The sequence below is a fragment of the Strix aluco genome, chromosome 4, assembly GCF_031877795.1.
Source record: "Strix aluco isolate bStrAlu1 chromosome 4, bStrAlu1.hap1, whole genome shotgun sequence".
In the NCBI taxonomy this organism is placed as follows: Eukaryota; Metazoa; Chordata; class Aves; order Strigiformes; family Strigidae; genus Strix; species Strix aluco.
The window spans coordinates 50,172,579-50,193,462 of NC_133934.1; the positions used below are offsets into that span (position 1 = coordinate 50,172,579).

Below are 20,884 nucleotides of genomic sequence, written 5' to 3' on the forward strand. Positions count from 1 at the left end.
TAGTGCTGTTTATTTCATTAAGTTTAAAACAACAAACTATTCCATTAGTGCATAGCAATGAAAAATGAAATGGTGGAGTGTACAAAAGCTAATAGTGCAGTGTAACATGCTTACTCTTTTTTCTTTTGTTTCTGTCAGACTATGAAATACAGAGGCAAATTGAAGAACTTGAAAGTGGAAGAACAATTCTGAATGAAACAAGAGCCTTTGATTCCAAGCTTGGGTGAGTTTTTGTGTTGGCATTGCAAATAGCAGCTTCAGAGTGCCAGTGATAACTAGAGAAATGATCAGGAGATGTAATGTAGTATTGCTCAACTTGTGTCTTCTAAAGCTAATGTCCACAAGCTTATCTCCTCACAGGTAGTAATTTATTCTCAAAGTCAAGGCTTTTTCACAACGGATTGTGTGCTACATCAAGCAGTGTCTGTGCGAAAATGACTGCCCTCTTACATACATGCATTCTTTGAAGCAGCTTTAAGAAGCTCTCCTGATCTTCATGAGGCAAAGTTTGTTTTGTGTTTCTACCATAAAACTAATTCTGTGGTGTACCGCTTAGCACATCTTCCTTGTTTTGTTTTTATTTTAGGTGCACTGTACCAATGAGAGACAAAGAAGGAAAACAGGATTATCGGTATTTATTTTTTTTAATAAATTTAACATTTCAGGACTGAGAATTTATTTCACTTTTAAGTGTAGTCAGTGTAATGAGCCTATAGTCAGCATATGAGTATGTATTGGAAGTTTACCTTCCACTGAAAGGGGAAGAGACCTATCAAAATCAGTGCTAGTCTGAGCAGTTCAGATCTAGAACTGTCTCATCTCTGCTTAAACGCATAGGCCTTTCCCAAAACCTAAGCTGAAGTACCTTAGCTCAAAGTGGGTAAGTTGAAGGTTTGCTCTGTGGCCAGTGCACATATATTCTTAAGAATGCCAGATGCAAAATGTAAGAATATTCTGAGTTAAGCATTGCTCCCACTTTAAGAAAATACTGGGGGTAACTGTTTTTAGATACCAGGCCCTGCCTCTCCATGCTTAAATTCTGTGATCATAGATCACAATCACTGTTTGAAAATCCTAACTACTATTGAAAAGTGTCAGCATTCATAACCAGGTTTCTACCTTAAGATTTTTGTAGACCTACTGAAGATGTTACCTTGCTAAGTACTTCTTGCCTTCCACCAGTGTGAGATGACAGCCATCAAACCATAAACAGCTACCCAAGAAGGGTTCAGCCAGAGGGCGAGGGGACGAGGCACAGGTCCTGTTGGGAAGCAATGCTGCTGGGAACAAGTGCTGGGGCAGCGCTGCAAAGCAGCAGCACAGCTGCTTAGTGCTCTAGCAGGGGAGGAAATCACTGTGGTGTCTGAGTGGGATGGGGAAGAGGGATGCAGCTCAGTGATTGCCGATTGCTCTGGGCACCCTTTTTCCTGCTCTGTGTGTCTGCCTCTTCCCCTGGTTAGGGCTGATCCTCCCAGTAGTTCCCTAGCTTTGCATCCCAGAGGCAGTCTTCCTGTTACTCCCAGAGTTCACTTCCCAGCTGGAGAATTGTAGTTCTGCAGGAGAACTTTCAGAGCCTCTTTGCTTTGCCATATCTGTGTTCCTGTTAGATCTACATGTACTCTACCATTGATCTTACTAGAGCAGAGCAAGGATTTTGAAAACATCTCATAAACTAAATCTGCTTTTTAAATTATTGTTTGTAGAAATGCAGCAGAAAAGGCAGTGATCATTTTGTGAATTCCTTATTATAGTAGGGGCTGGCATGAGGGTTATTTAACAAGACTAATTTGAAAAAATGCAAAAGAAAATTCATGAAGACCTAGGCAAAACTGGTGAGTCTAAGATATTTCTAGTAAAGACCAGAAAGAAGATTACTAAGATTAGAATGAGTATTAATCTGTGTTTTTCAGATTTTTTTGTAACTTACTGCTGCACATTATACATTAAATTTAAATCTATGTTTAGGCAGATTCAAAATAGAAATTATTATAGTAAATGTAGAGGGTGCCCAATGTCCTTTATTCTGATGTTTTTGAACCCCTTATTTGATCATGTAAGAGTGAGGTTTCTGCTTCAATCGCAGTTATTCAAGTGGTTTGAATTGGCCTTCTCTTTAAGGGAGCCTTTTGTTCTGTGATGGCACCCTGCTGAGCACAGTAACTTTGCTTTTAGCGCAGCATGAGATTTCATCAAGATTTTTGAAGTTAGTCTGGAAAAGGTTACAACCTGCCCAGATCGCTCCTGGCAGTTGGCTGTCAATCTGGGTTTTTCCCTGCCATCCACTTCTGCTTTTGGCCAGATCCACAATTCATGCCTGATGCCAAAAGGAGTGGTTTGTCTCCATATCTATTATTATTGGCTCTGTTATTTTTTTATTATTATTTTGGGTGCAGAGGTGCTAATTACCCCTTTTCTATCATCAACTCTTTGACAGTCAGTGTCAAATACTCGAGGAAAGAAAATAGAGGCTTTGCAGCAGTTCAGGGGCTGATCTCTTCCTACTTAACGGTGATATACCAAGTCATGATTTTTTAATGTTTTGTTTAGTTGAAAAACAGTTGTAGTAATACAACTTCCAGTTAAGTATAAACTTGTGACATAAATTTTATTCCTTGTTGTTCAGCTTCTGACTGAAAATAATTATAAAGAATTTCTTCATTTTTACTAGGTTTATGCCAGAGCCAAACCTTCCTCCATTGATTCTGTACGATGCCAAATCTTTGCCAGCTAATATGAACCATCAGCAAGTGGTAAATATTGACTGGATTCATGAGAGACTTCCTGACCTCCCCAGTGTGAAGAGAGCAAAGCTTGTTGAACGGTATGGGATTCTTCCTGAACACAGCTTCACCTTATTGGTAGGTCTATTGATCAAGTGCTAAAATAAGCCTAGAAACTTGAAAGTTGCACGGTTCTTGAAAAGATTTACCAATGTCACGTTAACCAGCTGTCAGTTCTTGTGGATGTTCTTTAGCTGGAAATATGTCCAATGCATACTTTATACCTTAGAGCCATATACACAGAATGGCAGGGAAAAGAAGCCATACATAATGCGCCTAGAAGTGTTTCTCATGCAAGGTGCAGTCAAATAACTATTATTTAATATTGATCTTGTCTACACAGACAATTATTTAATATTGTCTGTCTACACATGGATGCACCTGTGACTGACTGGAACAAATGTACAACTTCCTGCTGACAAATCCTTGTCTGCAAGTGCCGGCTCTTCTTGTCTTTGGGTCTGGTACAAGGCTGGGCACATTGTCAGTATTTAACAAATTAGTAGATGTGTTTTCCTGATGGCGAAGCAAAACCCAAAGCTTAAATCTTTCAGTTTCACATGCCCATTGATCTGGCTTCTGCATTATTTTGAAAAACACCCAGACATTCTTAAGTAAATACACAAAATGGCTGTACAACATCAACTTTGACCTCACAATGCAATATACCAGGGATAGGGTCAGCAGAGGGGATGAACAAGAAAAGGAGGTGGCAAATGTGGATATAAATCTCATAACTTCCAAAATTATTCTGAAGGACTTTGAGCTTCTTAAATACAAACTGCATCATCTCTGTTTGCCAGTGATAACTTCCGGGGGGGGGGGGTTAGTACACCCACCCAAGATCAGATGTTTCACATAGCCAGCTAAGCTAGGACAGTGTCCTGCTTTAGTTACCTCTGTGATTAGTGGAGACAGAAGTAAAAGGACTTACTTAGAGTAAGATTCAGAGCAGAACCACAAGTACTTTCAATTGTCCTCTAGAGGAGTTCCTTTTCTTTGACTATAAATGGAGGGAGAGCCATGCACATAACTTAACTACCTAATATCCCTCCTTTGTGTGTCTGTAATTTAATACACTTGTACAGAAGCTAGTTGTACGGAAAAAAAATGGTTCTTTCTTCTGAGGAAAGCTGTTAGGAAAACTGCTTTTGTGGTGGTGTGCCATTTTAGTGAGTTGTAGATCTTTTACTGTTTGGTGGGCAGGTGAGTCATAAGTCTCGTCAAAGTCACGAGGCAGCAGTGATAGCCTCAAGAGGTGTCAGTAATTCTTACCTTTCTATTTCATTGTATAAGCTCCAAAAAGTGATTTCGCAGTCAGTATTCCTATTCATGCACGCATTTTTTCACATCAACATACTTCTCACATATGAAAATAAAGAGCGCTCAGAAGGGTGGATAGGTCCTGGACCCTTTTCTGACTTTTTTTTCTTCTTCTCCCCCTCTGTGGTGGGTTGACCCTGGCCAGCTGCTAAGCAGCATAGCTTCCTGCTCATTCCTCCACCAGTGCAACAGGAAAGAGAATAGGAAGAGCTAAAGCCAGAAAACTGGTGGCTTGAGATAAAGACAAATAAGTGAAGGAAAGAGGAAGGGAAAAATCCAAGTCACGCAAATGCAATCACTTACCACCTCCCAGGAAGGGAAAAACCCAAAAGTGATGCAAATGCAATCACTCACCACCTCGCACAAGTAGACTGATGCCCAACCAGTCTCTGAGCAATGACAAAGACTACCTCCCCCCAAATCCCCTTCCCTTGGTTTTCCTTGTTGAGCAGGGCTTTATAGGGCTTCATATGACCCTTGGTCAGTCTGGGTTAGCTGTCCAGGTTGTGTGCCCACCCTTGGCCTAGTCGCTGTGGGGGGCAGAGTGGGGAAAAAGAGAAAGTGCTGCTCAGCAGTAGCCAAAACACTGGTGTGTTGTCAGCACTGCTTTAGTCACAAATCCAGAACACAGCACCCTCTTAAGAAAATAAGCTCCATCCCAGCCAGACCCAGCACACCCACTCCTTTCACTTGGCATCAACCCACTTCTCACGTGTTTCAATTTTGCTAGTATTGATGGCTTCTGCTGTGTGGTTTCTGTTGTCTCTATCAACTAGCCCTATGTATTTGCCTCATCAACTGCCCTATCTTTCCAGCTGTTCTCTGAAATCCACTCCTGCCTTCACTTTTTCCCTTTTAACTTTTTTTCCTTTTTGCAACATATAAGACAATTAATGAGCTCCAAGCTGAAATTTGGGATTCAGCTTGTAATAAGATAATGCATCCATTTGAATGCATGAAGTGAACATGTTCTTCATTGCGGGTCTTCTTTTATTGTGCATTAGAATGTCAGCATGTATACTCTCTATAAAAGTTGCTTGCCTGTTCACTGGGAGACTAGTTAACCTTAATTCATCTGAAAACGGTGTGTCCGTTGCTGTGTTAAGCTTACATCAGAAGTTGCAGAAGATTGCTTATAGGGCCAGATGCACCAATCTAATGAGCGTTCTTTCAAGTTAGAGCACCCAGGGGTGCTCATTAAATAAATGGCAGTGGTAGAGGGATGACTCTAAAATGCAAAATGTCTGTTCTGCGCCAACTTGTTAGAGAAAACATTATGTGCCAAAGTTATAATAAAACAATACCATACTTCAGCATGCAAGTTAGTTTCCGAACTTGCTTCATGAGCTTTATTCTCATATACAATAGCTGCCTGTACTGGCTGTATTGAGAATCTGAGACTCCTGCTTTGCCTAATGACAAGATTCACTGAGATGGAAGGAGAGCATTACCTATTAATACCTTCATATCTGGAATGTCTTAAGTGTAAACTGCTCCATTTTTGACAATTATGTATAAATTGCAAAAATAAATGGAGTTTCTGATTTTCTTAATTTACTGTTCCTCTGCTTGCTCAGATAAGTGGCCGTTCTACTTGGGCTTTGGCTTATTGCTTTGGTGGAACAATTACATGGGTGAATCTTTCAGTCAGAAGTGGGATGCTGTAGAAATTGATTTTGACCATTTTGTTTATGACATGCCGTCCTCATACATGTTGGTGTGCAGGTGAATTTATGCTTATTTTTAGAACTTAAATAACTTTATAAGAAGCTGTAGGAAAAAGTTTGAACCTTCTTTGACTGCTCTGCTTGTCTGCTTTAATAGGCTAAATTTTCTGGTTTTTTCCCCTGACAATCTTGCACATTTTTGCAGCAGTTGTTACCTCACAGTTGGTTATTGTGGGAACTGTGATGGTGAAAATGGGAATAAGAAAGCAGGAAATGACATTTATGAACATTGATGTAGTTTTCTTCTTTAGTTCCTTGGGAAACATTATTGGTTTTTAAAAGCATAAGTTTGCATTACAGACCCAATGTCCCTAAAGATTGTACCCATGGTATTCTGTGAAATAATGTACTGTTTTAAACTGGTTTAAAAAGCATCTGAAATCACGCCCCGCTAGATTTTTTTGATATCTCAGTACTATTAAATGATCATTTTTAAACCACATTTAAGAAAGAAATTTGCATCTGGCTGAAATATTGGTATGTCAGATTTCATGCCAGTGAAACTAATGAATAAATTACAGCATATTTGGTGTGTAATGGGAGCACCGAGTGGGCCTGGATCACAAACACGGTGCTGCAATTCCAGATTTCTGGTTTTCCTTCTATGAATATTAAAATACTCAGAATTAAGTGAGAACAGTCAGTTATCATTCCTGTAAACCAGCACGTTAGAGCATGCAGTGGTTTTCAGCTCAGATCTATCGCAAGGGACAGCTCTATGTGTGTTGGTAGTTGGAGGGAATGTGGCATGAAGAAAGTTGACCAAAATGCAGAACAAATTAAAGTCAGGCTCAAGTAATACAGTATCTAGAAATTGCAACTAATCAAGTTATGCCTACATCTTTCTAATATGGCAAGAAAATGAGGAAAATGTTTCATTTCTGTCAGTCATTTTGATGTTTTGACATTCTGCCTTACTCATTTCAGTCTAGCATTGCTGGGTTTTCCCACTCTTTGGCTACAGAAAATGACAGTCACTTTAAAAAACCTAAAATGAAATGCAAAGGAATTTGGGGGAATATGTCTGGTTTTATGGGCACAAGTAGTGAGTATGGGGTTCGGTACCTGGTAGCATATGAGGGCTGTCTGTCTGAGTATTCTTGGGCTTTTCTGTTCTTGCTGCCTGGAAATCATCTGAATAAAACGTGAAGGCTGGGTATGTTTGTCCTTGATTTTTTAAAGGTCTGGCACCAGGGTCAGAGCTGTCACTCCAGCCAGGCTGTTGGTATCTAGAAATCTGAATGTGCCCGCTGCTAGAGATATGCTCTCTTGCCTATACACGATGGAAGTGTTGGATGTGCTGCGTCTGAGTTGTGCAGCCTGCATTCAGACATGTGGCATCTGCAGACATTGTTTTCCTGTGCATAATGTTGTAGCTAGACCTACTCTGCCTGGAGTGTTTGTAAAACCTTCTGCAGCACGTGTAAAGAAACCAGCATTTATACGTGCTCACTTTTTCCTGCCTAAATTGGACAGGTGTTTTTGTGGAAGGGAACCCGCTGTTTAAATAATCAGTGTTTGTTTGTGCTATTGAATCCTGAGGTGAATTAGAAAGAGTACAGTATTTAGTAATGCATCATTTTAGTAATTCCACTTAACACACACGCAGTTTTTAATCAAGTTTACTGCACTTTGGTAATCATGTCATTCCTTTACTGTTTTTTTTAAGCCAGATTTGTTCCTCTAGTCTATTTCACCTTCGATTTTACATGATTTGATTACAAAGTAACTGCTAGATAAATTTTGTCTGTGTGTATTAGATAGATAACTAGGGGGAGTTACAAGGTTTACAGGTTGAGAACTTGGTTTCTTTGCTTGCGGTCTCAAGGTAAAGGGGACGTGTCTCACTTTTGTCACAACCAGTTTTACAGCATACCAACCAATAATCTAAGTACATTTTGTTCTGTTTCATAGAACAGAGAGCAGTAGTTTGCAGTCTTCTCAAAAGCCATACCTCATTACCAATGAAAAATGTGGTATCTAGAGCTGTTAGAAGTTTATGTTATGAAAGTTTTAAGGAGGCAAGTCTAAAATTCTGTATTGCTATTATGATAAATTGCCTTTAAAAACAAGGGCAAAATGGGATGTGTTTGAGTGGAAAAGTCAGGCTTTGGTTTAGTGTGTACCTGCACTCTTTTTGCTCAGAACTGTTCAGAGATCTGGCTGCAGTCAGTACGTGCTTGGGAAATGTTTTTGCTGTGATGACAATATACTTAGAATAGCTCCTTGGCTGTCTCTAAACTGTTACCTCTCAACTCCTGAGAGCTGGCTTGTCTTCCTGTGCGTTTATGCCACACACTGCAGAAGTCCAGTGGCACACTGCATTTGGTTTCCTCCTTGAAAAGGTAGGAGCTGCTGCTTAATAGCTCTTCAGCCCTCAGTAGACCTAATGAGTCCTGTGCTACAGTTAAAGATCCATCAATGCCTTGATGACAAACAGCACAGCATTCAACAGACTGTGCAGTATCTGTTCTTCTAAAAACAATCTCAGATATCTCTTAGGCTATAAATTGAATCCCCTACTGTCATACCTTCTGAGCATTTAGGTTGCTGTGGAAAAGCTTACATAGCTTCTCTGAAAAAAATAGAAAAATAAAACCCTGCTTCTTACAGTGTGACCTTTCCATATCGTTGAAGGGTGAATGCAAGCTAAACTTATTCCTTCAATCCAAAATAAATAGAAGTGATTGCAAAATCAGGAGTGAAATACCTGTAGACAGTTTCAGGAAAAATCTCTTCTCGGTAAAAGGTAGCCTGACAGCCTGTTAGATGGCAGCATTACATTTTCTAGCCTTATATGTACTTAAAACACATGAGAAGATGAGAAAACTTCTCCCCAAATGTTAATTTTAGGGAGGAGCTATGTTCCATTGAAACAGGCTGGCAGATAAGCTGTATGTACCTATTCTAGACATAACATAGTTTGTTTGCCGTTATGTTAATAAAATGACTCCAAAGTCTTGTGACTTTGCAATGAATTCACAAAACCAAGTTTACTTTAGGATTGAGTATTGATACTCTGAATGTAATTGTATAATTAATCATGTTTGCACTCTGGTATCTTTTTGATGCATTTAACTCTTCCTAAACAGAATGAAGATGGATTAACAGAATTCTTTGAAGATGTGATAAAACAGACCCAAATGAAGCCAAAGAAAGTGATCGGCTGGATTCTGAAAGACCTGCTCAGTTATTTGAAACAACATTCCCTTACAGTAAAGGAAAGGTCAGGCTTCTTGATTAATACAGTTGTGAAACAAAAGTGATCCTTTTCTCATGTACCATGAATAGCATCGTGTCACTCTGTTGCTTGCTTCTGCTTTAGTTACTATCTGTGAAGTTTGTTACATAGGCCTTGATGCTGTCATGCTGAATGAAGTTAACCAAATACCTTGCAGAGAAGAGGACCATGTAGTTAAGAGTAGTGATCAGTCTGCCTTCTTTGGAATATGGCAATGGTAAGGCATAGTCAGGCCATCAATACTGAAGTTGAATATAGTGGATCACGAGGAAGAATACTAGCTTGTCATGCTAAACTTTGTGATCTTTAGGCAAGCAACAGTAGCCTAGCTATACTACTTCACCTTATTCTCTGAGGTAGCTTCTTCTGCCTTCTTTCCTAGCCCAGTCAGTTCTTTTCTCCTGGCTGACCTTCTGAACTGTCTAGAAGAAAAAGAAATTTCTTCTACAGCAGCAAAGCAGGTAAGTACCTGTTTGATTTTACTGTAGTTTGAATCTGCTTACTCCATTCGTGTAGCGATTTTATTATAATCAGTGTGTACCGGTACATCGGTTGCTTTAAAAGGAAATTATTTAGAGTGTTGATGAAGGATAAATTTTGTATCTATAATACATATATAAAATAGATGAAAATGCCTCATGTGTATATAATGTTACAAATACCTCTGCATAGTCAGTGTTAGAAGGGGGCACGAGCCAAATAGTTGATTGAAGCAAAGTGAACTGAAGTCAAATAAATCCCATTTCTGAACAGACCGGACACTAGATCTCAATTTCACAGGTCGAGTCAGACCAGAGTGAAAGGTCAGTGCGAGCTAATCCATGACTTGCACTTAAACTGAGAGTATCAGTTACTAGGTACTAAGGACAGTAAGATCTAAGTGCCCAAGCATTAGCATGTAGAAAAGGATAGAATTCACCTGAGTGTAGTCACAAAAAGAGTTCTGCTTTGGTGTATCCCTGAGTCAAAAGGGGAGAGGTCTGGCCTTCCTTTTATCCTTGCTTCTTTGAGCAAGTGCTATCATAGACATTTCAAGCAAGTACTGATGGAAAAGCTAGTTTCTCCCTCTTGAAATAGCATCTTTCTTAGGACAGTCTGAAAAATCAGCTCTCAATGATTTGTATCTAAAATTGTGAGCTGGTTATGATGGGTACAGTGACTGCTGTGTCTGTAGACAAAATTTGGAGTTTTTGTGTGATAGGGAATAATCTGTCATTCACCTTAAATTGTTGCCCGCTCATTTATGTGGAATGCATTGTCTTTTCAGATTAATTATTATCCTCTTGATAAGTACATTAGATGAGTGCTTCTTCTAAGGTGTTCATCTGTGAAATGGTTAATGAAGATATTTAAATTGCAATGAAGATCTTTAACTTGCCTTATGTGCTTTCACTCTGAGATACACAGGGCGGGTTTCCATCTTTTTCCATCTTTCTATTGATTCAATCAAATACAACTTTGGAATAGTATTGAAGTCAGTTCACTTTTTTTTTTTTGGATGATTATAAACCAAGTGTAATTGTTGCAAATGTGGCTCTTTACCCTACTTGGAGACCCCTAAACTTCCTGGTTTGTTTTCTTTTTTGGAGATGCTTGTGGGTCTTAATTAAGTTGGTCTTGTTGGTGGTCTGCTTCAATAGCCAGCTGCATATGACAGGTGTCATAAATAAGGATTTAAGTGCCTGACTTCAGGCACGTGCATTTGGAAATTTTGGATTGGAAAAGTAAAAGCTTCAGAAAAGAATTTAAAGTATTAATAGGAAAAGCATTGGATGGCAGAGCAGTTCTGTGCCAGCGGGGTTGCGGCACACCCGTCAGTTTGGTGTCTGCATTTGGAAGGGAAGCTTCAGAGCTCCAGCCTTCACTCCCAGCTTCCTTGTGGAGGTGGATGCAGGGTACTAATGCTCTTCTACCGGAGTTTCTTGTCTTGTGATATATTTGGGTGCCAGCACTTCTGACAGGTTATGAAATATCAAGAATTTCAGAGACGCTTTTCTTGTTTAATTACCAACTCCTTGTAATGTGCATGTTGTCCTTGGTGTTCTGAAACTGGACACAGAGAAATAACAGTACTGTTCGCCATCACTGAGTGATGCTATCAAACTGCAGAAACCTTGCCACATTTAGAAAAGTATTTTGGTTGCCTGGATGTCGGAAGAATAACAAATGTTTATAGCAATTCTCAGCAGTAGGCAGAGATACTGGATGGCCCGAGGGCAGGAAAGGCTATATATACACAACAGCAGATGAATTGCAGCACTTGCAGTGGGGGAGAATGAACTGCAGTGGTAGAGCCAGATCGAATGTGGAGGGATGGAAGGGTTTGATGGCGTGAGCGCGCAGACACGCATACACATATATGGTTGCTGCAGGAAGCTGTTAACAGTTTAAATTTTTTAAAGGTTTTGTGTTTGGTCTCTGCTGTACAAGGCACTAAAACACAGGCAGATAGAAGCTGTGAGCACTGATTGTCAACACAGAACATTGTATGGTAGGATGCATCTGCCAAGGAAAGGGCACTACGTGCTTACATAATTACCACTTAGGTAATTACAGAGCTCATGCCCAACTTGCCATCAGATATAGCATCCTACTCCAGAGGTCTCCAAAGCAGTTTCCGCCTGTGCAAAGGGGAGCAGCTTCCAGCTCTGCCGGCATGCAGGGCCGTGGGGTGAGCCGGTCCACGGTCAGGGGACCTGTGCAGGCATGTGCTGTGGCCCACCCCAGAGGCACCATTTTGAAGCCCACGGTGGGAGGGGGGTGCCGGTGCTGCTCACCCAGGGCTGAAACCAGCCTGATGGGAAGTGTGCCCGAGACGGCGCCTCCCTCGGTCCTCATTTGCCGGGCTGGCGGTGAATAAGCGTCTGGTGCAAGGGGCCTGCCTCTGGGTCATGGCCATGTGGGAGCAGGCTGGTTCCTGGGCCAGGGAAGCAGAAACTCGCCCTGCTGCCGAGAGCCGCGCTGGAGCAACTCCGCGTGGACCCCCTTTGTCACATGTTTGTCGGGGATCTGTAGCAGGGTGTGGAGCAGAGCAGATCCCAGGTCTTGTTTGCTTCTGCAGTTGCCCAGGTCACTTTAAAGTAGATAGCAGGGAAATGAGTACAGTACACAAACCTAAACAGAACCATCTGCTTTGACAATTATGGCTATACCATCTGGAGGACTGGACCCAGCCTGCCCCTCACTCTTCTCAGAGGCTGAGGGACAACTGCCAGACATGGAGGCTTCCATCGCTGGAAGGGAGAGATGCCCAGAGGGCTGACTGGAGTGGTGCTGCCTGCTGCTTCCCTCCCACCCTTGGCAGCAAATCACTGCAGATAGGGTTTCCAGTTGGAGCGTTCTCAGACACAGCAGTCAGCTGGCACATTCACCAGTTGCAAAATGTTTGATGTGATGCCTGTGGCAGCCAGACGTGTAAGTCCTGATTAATTCATCTTGACCAATGGTTTGTGGCTACGCCTGTGTAGGTAGAGACTGCAGAACATCATTAAAATCTAATCACGCTCAGGCAAGAATCAATAGTAGAAACTACTGAGATTTCAGTAATGGAAATGAGGCCTGAGATTCTCGTTTTGGCTCTGGAGGCTTCATAATTTGATCCTCCTGTTCTGGTGCAGGCAGTTTGTGTAAATGAGTTGAAATCATTTTTTAAACTGCTTTCTTTAGATTCGTACTCCTTGCCAAGTGGAGAAACACATTTTTAAAAGTGCATCTTTGACAGGTCTTGGCCACATCTCTTTCTGCTTTCCTACATACCTGTAAACAAGCAAGGGCCTTGATAACATCGTTGCTCTACTAGCCAAGTGGAGATGCTGGTTACCAAATTAAAAAGTACAAACAATGCAGATGTCACAGGGAAAATCTGGTGCCTTCGAGGTTTCTAATGGGCAAGCTTTTCTCAGTGCCAGGAGACGCTTGGCACAGGAATTGCAGGGAATCAGAGCTGGATCTCTGACTGTCAGGCTGTCCTGCCCCTGATCTAAGTCAGCCTGAGGTATGAGTTGCTCCTGGGTAACTCTGCCGTGGTCAGCTGCATAGATTTTGTTTGTTGCAGATTTTCCCCCCTGCAGCCCATGGCATCCTGCTTGAAGTCCTAAAAAACACATCTGCCTTTTTCCAGGAGAGCGATATGGCTTATTCATTGTCCAGCCCATGATTTGTGCAGCGCTTCAGACTCTCCGGGGTGTTTTGCTGTGGGCTGTGCTGTGAGAGGATGTGAGAGGTGCTGTGATGTACCCTCCCGGTGCCTCGGGAGGCCTCGAGAACAGGGAGCTTCCTGCCTGCGCCCTCAGGGAAAGAGCGGAAGGGGGTGCCTGGGTTAGCAGTGGAGTGCAACAAAGAAAAGGCAAGCGGCTGCAGACAGCTTGAATCTCTGTGGGATGTGTTTCTTTCTAGGGGTATTCCAGGTAGCATTGGCATGATGATTTTTAAGTACTGCACTAGAAGGAAGATCTTGAAGACATACACTGCACTGATTTATTTAGATATAAACAGCTAAAGGCATTACTTAACAGTGGTTGGAACTCTGGCTGCTTATCAGTAACTTTAATATTGTGATCTGCCTTTAACCCTCTTACAGGGAAAAAACAAGCTGTAGCTGCCACGATACAGCTGCGTGTCATTACCTCTCTCAAGGGCTCCAGCAGAGTGATAAGATCCTGTAAAAAGCTTTGGGGTACTGCTGGCAAACAAATCTCCTCTTGCAGGAATTGCGGCAATGCATGGTTCTTAAATACCTGTTGCAGCTACAGAGGTGTTTAACTTGAAGGTCTTTTGTATCAGAAAATTCTTCATGCTGAAGAAAATTGCTGGGGTAGTTAAGACACTTAACTTCATTTTTCCCAAGTTGTCTTGCTGCCCTGCTAATTATTTAACATGCAGTTGGAATGCCCCTTCTTGTCCCCCCATCCCAGCCCCTTCTTCATCTTATGGAGAGTGTTTAATACTGAAATTTTGACATGACATCCATTTCCATGTTGGTACACAGCAATGGCCCAAACTCACAATTACATCTTCAGCTCAGGATGGAGCACAAGCAGCTGTTTTAATAAGGCCTTTCTTTCTCTCCTCCCACAGCTCTGAAATAAGAGCAAAGGGAATACAGAAAATGACTGCCCAAGGAAATTGGTTTTTTATAAATGTTCTCTTCTCTCAAGTTTATTCCAGGGCGAAGCCCTGCTACAGTGTAGGAAAGCACACTAGCATTAACAAGTAATTATTCCAGAGGCCCGGGTTCGCCCAGCAGTCCAGTACTTGGAGGTGATGCATAGGTGGGCCGGAGCTGCTGCATTCATTCCACTTGGTGCTATTTTTCTTCTGCTTTGTCATACGTATCCTCATTACACCTTGCTGATGAGCACCGATAATGGGATGAGTTACCTGGGATTGGACTTGGTACACCAGTCAGTTAATCGTCACTTCCCAGGCAGAGACATTGCTCATGGAAATGCGTTTCCTTACTGCTCTCGGGTGGTTCTTGTGAATAATGCGAGATGAGCGCGTGTGCGGCCGGAGGAGCAGCCTTGCAGTCAGAGACGGTCTCTGCCGGGGTGCCCCCCTTTCTCAGTGCAGCAAGGTACGTGGGGGCTGCGCTCGGCAAACTGCCGTTGTTGAAGAGGCACCGTCGCTGGTGGTAGCGGGCAGCTCCCGGTATGGCCGGAGGCTGCAGAGCACCAGTTGCAAACCATTCACCTGTGCTCATGCCTTAAGTGAAAATGCTTCATCTTACTTCAGGATGCAGAAAAGGAGGGAGGGTATAAGAGGTCTTTGAGTGAGGCACAGAATAAAATCTTGGGTTTGTTCACATTTAGACAATCTGCTTTTGCTTTAACTGAAATCTGGCTTCTGGGATCAGTAGCTGAAATACTGTGTGTAAACAACATTGATTCATCAAGACACTGACCTTCGCTACTCATTGTGATTTTTCAGGTGTTTGCAGAATTGTGGAAGGGAGAAGGGAAGACTCCTCTTGAAATTGTTAAAGAAAAGAAACTTCAACTGATACAGGATCAAAAAGATCTTGAACAGATCTGCCAGGCGGTGATTGATGGACAAGAAAATGAGGTGATTATTTGCCAGTGGTGCTGGGAAGCTTGTGCACTACAGCAGGCTGTGGCGCTAAAAAGGGGGTTAAAATGACCTCTCTTTTTTTCCTTTTGATTGGCATCTGAGCTCTAGAGCCAGTATAGGAGCATTAAAGCTGCTGCTGAGATATTATCAGGCTTTTCTTCTCCTTTCTTATTTTACTAAGTGATTTTTTAGAAATTGAAGCTTACACGAAATGATCAGCAAAAGAAATTAGCGGTCTGGCTAATGCGCTAAGTCATTTTGAAAGGCTGTAAAAATTTAATGCAGCAAAGCAAAACTGCAGGGCCCTGTTGCTCTTCAGCTGTACTGCCATTAACCTGACCTGGCCACCCAGCCACATAACTCTGACTTTTTTTTTTTTTTTTTTTTTTTTTGGTCATCTGTTGTGAGATTAGGGCAACTCTGTGAAACTGTTCTGAAGCTGGAGATTGAAGTTACCTGCCAGCAAGGCATATATTGGTTATGGAATTAGAAACTGTATCAGAGCTGGCAGGGCAAAAATTTTACTTGCCTGTGTCTCTTTGCCATGTCCCTGCCTGCCTCCACTGCCAAAAGCCGGGTCTAGCTGGCTCTCCTGCCTGATGGCTGCTGTGGGGTGGGGAGGAGCTGGCCCCCCGTGGCAGCGGCAGCCATGGCTCCAGAGCTGCTCTCTGCTCTGCTGTTCTGCTGCTGGGCTGTGGCAGCAGCGCAAATGCTGCAGTAGGAAAGATGGGGTTTTGGCTCTTCCCCATCTCCTTGGAAGGACACACAGCAGCCTGCCTGGCTCGTCGGTCTAAAAAGGTCTGAGCTGGGAAAAAGGGAAAAAAAAAAAAACCCTTGTTGATTGTGAAGGGAAGGAGTAGGAAGGGATCCTGACAGCCTAAAATCTGCTTTTTAAAAAGCAAAATGAAAACAAGTGCTTACATGTTCTCTGGAGCGAAAATGTAAAAGCAGAAGTGAATAGCTTGCTTCTAATATAAACATTGTCTAGATACATTTGCCATTTGGAAAAAAGCATTAACATCTTTTGAGAACAATACCACCCACCCCAGATCTCACTGGGGGATGCTAACAGCTCTGCAAGAGCTTTTGATAAAATAAGCTTGCAGTAGGTCGGTGTGACCTCCATCAGACTGACTCATTTGCAGAGCCTGATGAAAGTGCTGCTGTATTTTCAGAGTGGTACGGAAGCACAAGTGTGGATAGAGAGAACATTAGAACTGATTGGGAAGTGCAGAAGCCGAAGGTCCATAACTACGCTCCCATTTCAATAATAATGCTTTCTCCGAGACGTAATTCCTCTCTGTTTGCCACTGTTTCAGTCAAGCCAAATGCAGTAGAATGGCCTCACTTCCCTACTTTCTCCAGGTGATCTTTCACCAAGGCAAAAGCTGCCTTGAAGGCCTGTAATTCCCTGCTTTTAACTGCTGCAAGAGCTTACCTTGCAAAATAGCATTAGCTGAGTACTTGACGGGAAAAAAAAAAAATAGTAGTAATGCATGCTTTTTGACAGTAAACTTTCTTTAAAATGAACTAACTTGCAAACAGTTTCTCAAGCCACCTCTGAGCCCTTTATGAAGATGCAGTGTCTGGATTGTACCGCACTCTGCCCCATATAGGTAATTTCGAGCAGAGCGGGAATAGTGAGTCCTTTCCAGATTGTGGCATTACAGAGAAGATTGTAGCCTGCCAATAATTTGGATACCGTAATGAGTAGCAATATTTGCATTTGTGCTTGGTATTGGCACAGTTGGTGATTCATATGTTCACAATCCTTCCCATAATATCTGTAAATATGACATCCTGTTTAACTGAAGCTATCGTGTTTTGCTCAGTAACTCTTGACGACATAGAGAACGTCTTCCTGCTGCACAAACATGAAGGCTGGACGCTTGTCTTTCAGCAGTAGCATCTCCTTGAGGAATGCCCAGAAGTGAAATTTCCAGTGTTTTTTTTCAGTGTCTTTACTTAGCTTTTAAATGTGGCCCTTGCTATTTTGTAGGTGCTTGTGCATCAACTACTAAGCTGTCTGATAGGAGGTTGTATTTCTTATTGGTTAATTAATTGCTATGTTGCAAAGGGTTCCTTGCTTAAGGGAAACAACATGCTGTTACAGAAACACCTACGTCTGTGCTTGAAGGACCTCACAAATATTATCAAATAGATTATGATTCCATGCAAATTACTTGTTATAACTGAGCTTTACATTGAGTAAAAAGGTAGATCCTATTAGCAAAAAGCCAGCCTCATTTTTCTGGCTCCTTTCCAGGAAGTTGCTGTTCAAGTTACAGACGCTGTTAAAATGCAGAAGTGTTTTTTGACTTTTTCAATAAGAGGAGAGCTTTCTATTAGTTGTAAGGCCCTGCTGCTGTAGGGACTTGCTGTTGTCTCATGGGAGCACAGCAGGAGCTTATTGCAAAGCTGAAGGCAGTTATTTATCAATAACATCCTAGCCCAAAATATAGTATTCTACCACAATGATCCCAAGGACAAAAATATTCATACCTTGGCTGTGAATGAATGAAAATGTCCAGGTTTACTCTAACAGTGGTGTCTGTTGGGTTTTTTCTTTAAAGGTTATGGCGATCAAAGCAGGAAATCGAAAAGTTCTAAATAAGTTAATTGGCCTGGTGCAAAGGGAAACACAAGGACGCTCCAATCCTGTTCTGGTGAAGCAATTACTAGAGAAGAAGCTGTCAGAGTAGCCACAAGAGAAAACTGCCCAAGTGTCTACAGAAAACACGTGCTTCATTCTGTCTGGTTCACTGCAAATGAACTTCAGCGCCTCCTCGTGTAGCATCGGGGTTATTGGTTGTACTTCAGGCAGCGTTGCATCCTCGCCTTCCCCAGCCAAAGGCAGAGAGCAAAAGAACAGCAGAAGCTGACCCAGACATTTGCATCTCCCTCACTTCGGTGTGGCCTTCGGAAAGGTGGTTTCCACACAGCCAGGGGAAGCAGGTTCCTGGGGGTGTCCATGAGTGCACGGAGAGCTGAAGCTGTACTGGTTGGTTTTGTAATACAGCAAGTGTAAACTCACCTTCTCTAGCTGCCTTTTTGTGGGAGGGGAAGTTCACAGATCTTGAATGCAAAATCAGGTGGTGCACACAAACAACTTGCTGTAAATTAGTGTGAGCACACTAGTAGCAATGATTAGAATCACAGAATCATTCAGGTTGGAAAAGACCCTTGGGATCATCGAGTCCAACCATCAGCCCTACTCTACAACGTTCTCCCCTACACCATACCCCCCAGATTAAAACACCTACCAGTAATTAAGAGGACCCCATGTGCCTGCATGCCTAGCAAAAGGGAAAAAATATCCACTGCTCTCACCGTTCCTGGTTTCTGAGGGACAGGGAGATGATGCAGTCTCCAGCTGCTTAAGTGCATGCCTGAGGCTAGTGCCACACACACACAGGTAAGTGCCTCTATCTAAGAACTGGCATCAGGCTCTTTGCTCCCCTTCTTGTTCCATGCCCAACCCTCCACTTTGCCCGCAAGCTGCTCGCATGCCTGACCAAGGTTTGCCTGAGCCCTTGGGCAGCTCCCATCCCAGTTTGGGCAGCGAGGTTCAGCAGAGCAGACGTGCGCTTGCCGGCCCCGCAGGGCCCAAGCAGAGCCCAGCTCTCAGGCTGCAGCTCAGTCAAGGGACCAGTTGCTCCCATTTGGTTTTATCTCTGCTGGGGAGAACCTGCCCCTGTGCCAGAGGGCTCGGAGCACAGGGCTGGCTGCTGGCCCCTGGAACTGTTCCACAGTGGGGAAGGAAGTGAACAGGCAGCTGGCTTACCACAATTGCACAGGGTGCAGCTGGCTTCCAGGGGCTGCTCTGCTATTTAATCCTGAAGAGTGTTTTATGCTGGTTTTTTTATACCTTCCATTTTTCGGCTCCAGCTTTAAGTATCCCCTGAAATCCAGGGTTAACTTCCCAGTCCCAACCCACTTTAGCTGATCAAACCATTAAGAGGAAACGCAACCTGAGGCAGCCTATCACACTTACATTTATTAGGGAAAGAAATCCCATTTAGTACCAGGGGTTTGAAGTTCTTAAATCCCTTCTGGAGGTTGCTAAGCCGTACATTTTAAAGATCACATTTATCTCAGACCTCGGAGATGCTTCTTCAGAATTGTTCTTTAGGATGTGCCTGCAGGGCAGACATTGTCACAGGCACAGCAGCTGTGGCCCTGGGACTTCAGTCACCTTTTGCAAATGTGGTGCTTGCGACACCAGCTCAGACGAGGTTGAGGGCAGTGAGGAGTAGTGCTAATGTATGTCTCAAGGAGGACGTTTCTGTACAGACTGGCTCCCAGTTCAAGCGTGAACTCTTAATTAGAAGGAAAAAAATCCCCTGGTTTTCAAATACATTTAATGAATAAAATGTATACCCATTATTCACATAAAAATAACTTTACAGTTCAAAAGTCATACAGCTGACAAAAAGCAGTAATGTGGTTGCAATCAAAAACTGTGACCCATCAAAAAAACCCAAACCTCAACCTCCAAAAACTTCCCAAAACCCCAAACCAACCACCCTGGATTTTCCTGTCACCTGACTTCACACAAAGGCTTTACTATCACTTTTCACATCATAAACAAAAAAGTACCATTTTTACTTACAGTGTGTGGGTAAGTGTTCAGTCAATAGAAGTTTAGATTATACAGCAAACTTTAAATTTTGGATTCTGTTCAACTCTTGCCATGGCAGCAAGAAACAAAAAGGCACAAGGGCTTCTGCATGAAATCTTGAATCTTAATTTAAAAGTACTTCCTCAGTTTAGTAAAACGCAATTGTTCCAAAAGGTGCTTCCAAAAGGTCAATGCTTTTTGTTGCACAGCTTGATGCTGCTGTGCTGCGCTTCCCTGCTGCTGCAGTGGGTGCCTCTTAAAAAAGAGAAAGCAAAACGATGTATTTGGAAGAGTAATAATTAAGTTATATTTAAAAGAAGGATCTCCACTACTGTAGCACGGCTACTGCTGGGAAATGGTTTTTTCATGGCTACTTCTTCTTAGCCACGCTTTTCCCATGTAATTACACTTTGCTAATATGGTACAAAAATCTGTTAAAAATCATAAGTCAAGTTCTATATGAGTAGAATCTATACAAGTACAGCATTAGAGCTGTAAATGGCTACCGGAAGAGCAACTGACATCATCTACCTGGACTTGTGCAAAGCATCTGACACTGTCCTGCACAACATCCTTGTATTTAAATTGGAGAGATACGGATGTGATGGGTGGACCACTCAGTGGATAAGGAATTGGCTGGATGCTCACACTCAAAGAGTTGCAGTCAATGGCTCGATGTCCGAGTGGAGAGCAGTGACGAGTGGTGTTCCTCAGGGGTCAGTGTTGGGACCAGCGCTGTTTAACATCTTTGTTGGGGACACGGACAGTGGGATCGAGTGCACCCTCAGCAAGTTGCCAACAACACCAAGCTGTGTGGTGCAGTTGACATGCTGGAGGGAAGGGATGGGCCATCCAGAGGGACCTGGACAGGCTTGAGAGGTGGGGCCATATGAACATCATGAAGGTCAACCAAGCAGAGTGCAAGGTCCTGCACATGGGTCAGGGCAATCCCAAGCACAAATACAGGCTGGGAGATGAGTGGATTGAGAGCAGCCCTGCAGAGAAGGACTTGGGGGTGTTGGTGGATGGAAAACTGACTATGAGCCAGCAATGTGTGCTCACAGCCCAGAAAGCCAACAGTATCCTGGGCTGCATCAAGAGAAGTGTGGCCAGCAGGAAGAGG

The 20,884-nt window shown here is 42.8% G+C and overlaps 1 protein-coding gene across 2 annotated transcripts in view; it reads left to right on the top strand.

Moving 5' to 3' along the window:
• The window catches only part of GATB (glutamyl-tRNA amidotransferase subunit B), a 43,980-nt gene extending 25,807 nt beyond the window's left edge, over positions 1–18,173 (top strand). The window contains exons 7-13 of one of the 2 annotated variants that reach the window (XM_074823033.1): positions 139–223; positions 587–631; positions 2,669–2,858; positions 8,923–9,056; positions 9,454–9,532; positions 15,000–15,134; positions 17,714–18,173. In XM_074823033.1, coding sequence (XP_074679134.1) covers positions 139–223; positions 587–631; positions 2,669–2,858; positions 8,923–9,056; positions 9,454–9,532; positions 15,000–15,134; positions 17,714–17,842 — 797 coding nt within the window. In that variant the 3' untranslated portion in view covers positions 17,843–18,173. The remainder of the gene's footprint in view (positions 1–138; positions 224–586; positions 632–2,668; positions 2,859–8,922; positions 9,057–9,453; positions 9,533–14,999; positions 15,135–17,713) is intronic. The other variant, XR_012623137.1, reaches the window with a different exon arrangement.
• Positions 18,174–20,884: the final 2,711 nt, after the last annotated feature.